The following is a 6,343-nucleotide window of genomic DNA, read 5'->3' on the forward strand; positions in this document are numbered from 1 at the left end:
CCTCTGGAGTTGCGAATTGGGTCGTCCCTCCAGGGTGTATGAAGGCGCTCTAGTTATTATCATACCATCAGCAACATAAAGACGGCCTTTGCCTATTTACGTTTCTCCAAAGGTGTACGGTCACCCCGCATGTTTATACTTCGTTCCGACGTAGCCGACGCTACGAGCTGGTGTGACCACACAGACTGCGTCAGAACCGCACCTCGTCGTGGTCTATCATCGCTGAACCAATCAACCAATCATAAACCGAAAATGACTAGTGACTTGCGCTTTTGACGCTGTTTGATTGGTCCCATTACCTCGTAGCGTCGGCTGCGTCTGGACTTACGCTGAAACAATGTATAGTGTCGCGAGCATCCCTCTTGTGGTTTGCAGTCAAGAGGTGGCGCGTGAAAAAAGGGTCGCCATCGCGACAACCCCGTTCCGTGACAGTTTGAGTCCCTGATCTCTCGGTCCACATCGTGTAGAAGGAAGACCAAGACTTCCGTCCGCATCCTGCGGCTGCCGAGATGGCACGTCAGTTAGTTCTTCTGAAACAAGCAGATCGAACGCTATGCGAAGTCACGCTGGACGCTCTCCGAAGAAAGAAGGCAAAGCAAAACTATAACGAAATCCTGCTAGATCATTCTTTACTTGTTGATTCTTTTCTTCTTCTTCCACTCTGTAAACAGAGGACGGGGAGGAACCATGGCCTGGTGTGACCAAACGACACCTTCTAGAGGTTCAGCACCGTTCCAAAAAGTCCCCAAATACAAAATCCCAAATTAAAAGTAGAAAAAAGAAGTCCCACGGAGTGTGCAGATCCGAGTTCTGTGGTTCACGTGACCTACACTTCGTCTATTGTCTTCTACTTTTGTAGCCATACTTGTCTCTCCGCTGCGGTTGAGAAATATAACTCTGACAAATGCGGACCGCCAAGACCACGACAGCCGTGTCCCTATACATCGCCACATCGTAGACATCGACATCGCCGGTCGTTCTCGTACCTTCCAAAGTCGTGCCCGTGAACCGGACCGATCTCCAGAGGAGACGATCACGTTTCGAAATTCCGAACCAACTACCTTTTGTTTTATGTTTTGGACGTTTCCTTTTTTCCTTTTTTTTTTTTCAGCCTTCCTCGCGTGTTCTCTCTCACCAGCAGCCACATTAAAGCGGGCCATCGACTTCACGACATCGTTCTAGCACCAAATATCGTCTGCTACTCGGTTTACCCTTTGTCTGCTAAAAGTCAGGCTGGGGTTTCTCTCCTTTATTTTCATCCTCGCTCTCTGTGACGTCACGCGGGACCCCGTTCTCTCGCAACGTGCGCGACTTGACCCCGCCTCCCTCCGTGAGCCCTTCTCCAAATTTAGCCCTAACTGGACTCATTCGGGGGCGGGATTTGATCGCGGAGGCTGGGCCCGTTCGGATCGTCCCTTTCCCCGCCTGGGCCGAACCGGTGATCGGTCTAGTTTCGTGGAGAAGGAGTCCTATATAAAAGCTTGGGACCCGTGGCGGGGAACGCAGTTTGGCTTTAGCGCGTATCGTCCGCTTTCTTAGTCGGCGTGTCTTGGAAGCTTCGTGGATCTGTGTGTATAGGTCGGCGGACTGGACTTTCGACGAAGGTTTCCTTCTTTTTTTTTGGGGGGCAAGGGTTTGTTTTGTGGAGACGCTGGAATCAACGCGAAGTTGGAGTTTCCGCCTGCGACACTGAGGCTACAGACACTAATCGCAACATCATGAAGGTGAGACTTTACCGCTAATTATTGCATTTTATTTCAAGTGGGTCACCCCTTGTTTGCGAAGAAATATATGCGAGGCTATGTTTCATGAATGGGGCCCATAAATCAATCTCTACAGATGGAGGTTTTGTCGAGCAGCTTGATTTTTGGAACCCTAATAATGTCAGCCGCTTCATAAAAATAAAACGACAATTGTTCTAATTATTGTTTTGCAGTATTCAAATATGTTCTGTAAAGCTACTCAAGCCTCACTTTCCACTGATCTCAGAAGCATTAAGACCAGTACGTCTGTTCGAAATTTTGAGTCTAAATGCTAAAAAGAAGAGAAAATATCACAAGATCGTGGAGGCATTTCTTCTTGTACGCGTGAGGCACTAAATTTGCTTACACCTAATCCGGAAGTTACGTCCGTTTAACTTAAATGTAGCAACCAACATTAGGAGTACCTTTACACGAAAGTAACTGAATCGTCACGACGGCATGGTACTAAATGTAATATTAAACATGACCAGTTAAAGACAACGATTGTTTTTTTACAAAGGGCGTCACAACAACACCTTTTACCGTTAATGCCAATGATGGTACTATGCGCGGATAGTGCAGAGTGAATTCGGAGTAGTATGAACACATGTTGAATACATTTCGAAACGGGGCTCTCTTTTTGGTTTCTCTTTGCGATGCAGAGACCACAGCTGGTTCTGGGAGCCCTGGCCCTCTGCTTGTTAACGCCCTCTCGCTCGGAATCCAACCCCTCCGACGCGGCGGTCGAAGGTCCCGTCCACCGAGTGCCGCTCTCGGCTCTACAGACCTCCGAGTCCGTCTCGTACCACGTCCCCGCCGCACCTCCGGGTTCCAACCAGGGAGGACCGTCGTCCCACCACACACTCTACCAGTCGCAGCAGAGTGTCACCTCCTCTCCCCCGCACCGTCGGTTTCCAGCCATTGCCATGCTGTTCCCGACGACGTTAACGCCGTACGCGTCGCCACCTTCCTCGTCCAGTATTCTCCACCACCACCTCCGAGAGAGTTCGGGCGTTTCCACCAAGTACCAGAGCGCCGAACAGTACGAACCACCGCGACGGCCGTCGACTTCGCAGTTCGGCTCTGAGCTGCCACGTCCCGGACGCCGGGAGCCCCAGCAACAACACCATCATCATCAGCAGCAGCAGTCGCAACACCAGCACACCTACGGTGGCTCAGTGCTGCCTAAGCTCTCTTCGCCGTACAGCAGTTACGCGCAGGGTCTGTCCATGGACCAGGCGGAGAAGCGGCCTCAAGACTTGTCGGCGTACGAGGCACCTCCGGTCGTACCGGACGCACCCCCGAGGTTCCTCTACGAGCGCCCCCTGGTAGAGCACGAGCGAAGTCACGGGCGGCCCATGACCTCGCTTGTAGAGTCGTCTCACTACGAGCAACAGCAGCCGCGGGAGAGGCCCTCGCAGCAGCAGCAGCAGCAACAGAGTTCGCTCTACGGCTCGTCCAAGTACGCCACTTCGGCGCAGCTGAGGAACCAGTACGCTCCGCAGGTGGTCACCGAGAAACCCTTAACTTCGCCGCCGCTGTCCAGCTACGTCAGCAGGCCCGTGGTGAAGTACAGCAGTTCTCCGTCGCAAACAGCGTCCGGATCCTCGCATTCTTCGTCTGCTTCGGGGGCAGCAGACGACACGTACGGGATGCAGACGTCCTATCACCGCTCTTCACGACCGGAGCTTCAGCAACAGCAACACCAGCAACAGCAGCCGGAGTCAAGGATGCCGGTTCAAGAAGAGCAGACGCAGCAGCAACAACAACAACCCTCGAGGAAGTTGCACCCATCGCAGCCAGAAACTAGTCCCATCTATTCCAGGTAAGCGGGCATCAATCTCCCTTTTTTTTCCTTATTTTTATATGGGGAAGGGGGGTGCAATTTTGTTCAATGGTACGGCCGACCACCTGCATGAAAAACACTGAAAGGCTGCACTTGAGCAAACTTAGCGGTAAGGTGTTGCTGAATAATACACTTCAGGCGTAAGTTGGAATTCGCCCGCCCTACAGCATGAATTTGTTGATGTTACATTTTGGGGTCCTAAAGGCTGAACTCCATGGAGCGAATTATGCGACGAATAACTGACGAACTTCGCCCGATGGGATGCTCGATTTGCGCGTGTCATAGTGGCCACGGTGCTGATGCCCCGCGCAGAGTAAAAGCCGCCGAGCGAAAATCGTTGACTCTTCGCGACATATTCGCCCCATGGAGTACAGCCTTTAACCTAACCGTCGTCATACGTTAGAGCCCTTAAAAATAACCCTTCCTTTTTTTCTTTTTTTTGAAACCTGCGGGTTTGATAAGTTGCCATGAATATCTTCTCTCGGGAACATAACATACACCAGATATCACAACTAAAATAAAATAATATTTAAAACGTGTATCGCATTGTCAAAAATCAAAAATATACTTAGACATAAGACGAGTTCGTAATAAGGTCTTGTGATTTTCTTTTTTTTTTTTTTTTTAGACATCCGGTTTGCGATGGGTTATTCCGAAACGCAGGTTGGTTTTCCTGCAGTTAAACCGCGCTACGCGGCAAAGCCAACGCACCTGGACTGTTCTATCTACATTGCTGCTATTGCTGCTAACGCAACGACCACTTGTGTGTTCTGGTGTCGCTCACTCGTGCAATTTGTTTCTCTGAGCCCTCGCCTCCCGGTTACAAACGTTAACATAAAGCCTTGCAAAAAAAATTTTTTTTTTTTTTTTTTTTTTTTTTTTTACGAGTGAAACTATCGCCGTGAGTGGAAGCTGATCAGCGCACAATATTTCAAAATGTGGGACTGACCGTTGCCGGATTCGTGTAGGCGGGTTCAGCATGCACGGGCGCGTACTTCGTGAAAATTTTGCACCCATGAGTTCAAACCTGCATGGCAGACGTCGAACTGCCCCCTCTTTTAATGGCTAATAATCAATGCGAAGCATGGCCTACGACAGTGTTTGCGTTGGCTTCGTTGAAGCGTTGCTCAGATTTCGGGATGACGGAAATTTTACCATAATGGATGATCTCGTTTAATGCCTGGGCACACGCCTTGAATCGTCTGTCTTAACTCTTTGAGCTGAGCAACAACTGCCGGGCTAGGCTTAATGCCCCTGAATAAAAAAGGTAGCCATCTTCTCCCTCCTCCTCTGACGCGCACACCTTTTATCTTTACGTTTTGCTTTTCTACAGCCGCGCCTCGACTGTAGCGCCGCCTGGATTGGCCCAAGAAAGCAGACGGTCTTCCTATACTTGAGCCAGAGCACAGTCAGAGTCTGAAAAATACGCAAATAAATACACACAGGCTAAAAGCGCTCTGTCACGGTCTACCAGCCGCGAAGGATGTGCTCAAAGACGATGAAAGCCGTGACGTCGGCGTTATTCGATTGGCGACATGAGCTCATAGCATGCAATGCATTCCGACAGCATAGGCATTCCTTCTCCCTCCTCCCCTGACGCGCAAACCTTTTAAAAACATGACACGAACACAATGATGGTGCCCTTTTGACGCTCTCAGATTGATCCTCTCAGCTCATGTCGTCGGCCTGATGAAGCGATGAATGTTCATGCATGTACCCTTTCTAACGGGCGGTAGCTTGCGCCACCTAGCCTAAAGCTGCGTCTGGACTTATAAGGTGAATTAAAGTATATAGTGTACTGCGTTTAACAGAGCATGCCAAATGGCAAAAACCACTGTCCCAGTGAGCAAATAAGAACGTCTGAGCGAGGCGCGTGACAATGCTCCAGCCGCACTCCGACGCTCCTATTGGCTTACTGTGTTTATTGTTACACCGTTTTCAAGCTGCGCTTAAGCGGTGTATAGGCAAGTGGCAGTCGCCTCGATATAGTAGCAGAAGTAGTAGTTCTACTGCAGCCAACGTCAATGTGCAACAACGAAAAAAAAAATGCAGTGTTTTTGTTTTGTGAGTTACTTTGCAACCTCGACCGACCTGTACGTCCGCCCCTGCGTTGCAAAGTTCCCCTGTTGTGTAAAGCATCTTTCGGTTGTGATTACATTGTTGTCAACGCCTTCGTTTTGATTCCGTGTTTTTGCCGCAGATACGGCAGGAACTCTCAGGAGAACACGCGTCTGGAGGAACCCCGGGGAGAGTCCGCCGAGAAGTCCCAGCCGGCGCCGGCGCCGTACCAGAGCTACCCGATGGGCCTGTACGGCGCCTCGGACGGCGGCGGACGCAACTCCAGGCGCCGCTACAACCTCGTCTACATCCCCGTCGACGTCCTCAAGAAGCTCCTCACGGAGGCCGGCTACAAGAAGAAGAAATAGACACACTGCCTTGCCGCTTGTGTACTTGGAACTCGGGTGCATGGTGAACGCGTTTTTTTTTTTTTTTTTTCGATAATTGTTTGGTTGTGTTGGAGTTTTTTTTTTTTTTTATTCTTCCCTCTCGGCTTTTTTGAGAAGCCCGATGTTGAGGTCGAGCGTTTCGTAGTTTACCCGGCATTGTATTTAGTCACTGACAGAGTGAGAACGGCGGGGCATGTCATTGGAACAGCCGGTCTCCAGCACGCCCTCCATGCCTTCCGCCCTGCTTCAGCTGCGCCCGCGCCAGAGGTGCACGAGCATAGCCTCCTATATACTGACAAGGCCTGGCA

At 50.5% G+C, this 6,343-nt stretch overlaps 1 protein-coding gene across 1 annotated transcript; it reads left to right on the forward strand.

Annotated features, from left to right (window-relative positions):
* The first annotated feature begins 2,398 nt into the window (after window positions 1–2,398).
* LOC120838170 (putative cyclin-dependent serine/threonine-protein kinase DDB_G0272797/DDB_G0274007) lies at window positions 2,399–6,014 on the forward strand. The gene is made up of 3 exons (XM_042290242.1): window positions 2,399–3,307; window positions 3,461–3,567; window positions 5,789–6,014. The coding sequence occupies exons 1-3, from the start codon at window positions 2,399–2,401 to the stop codon at window positions 6,012–6,014; spliced, it is 1,242 nt and encodes a 413-aa protein (XP_042146176.1).
* Window positions 6,015–6,343: the final 329 nt, after the last annotated feature.

The sequence above is a fragment of the Ixodes scapularis genome, unplaced genomic scaffold, assembly GCF_016920785.2.
Source record: "Ixodes scapularis isolate PalLabHiFi unplaced genomic scaffold, ASM1692078v2 PGA_scaffold1__304_contigs__length_218370807, whole genome shotgun sequence".
In the NCBI taxonomy this organism is placed as follows: Eukaryota; Metazoa; Arthropoda; class Arachnida; order Ixodida; family Ixodidae; genus Ixodes; species Ixodes scapularis.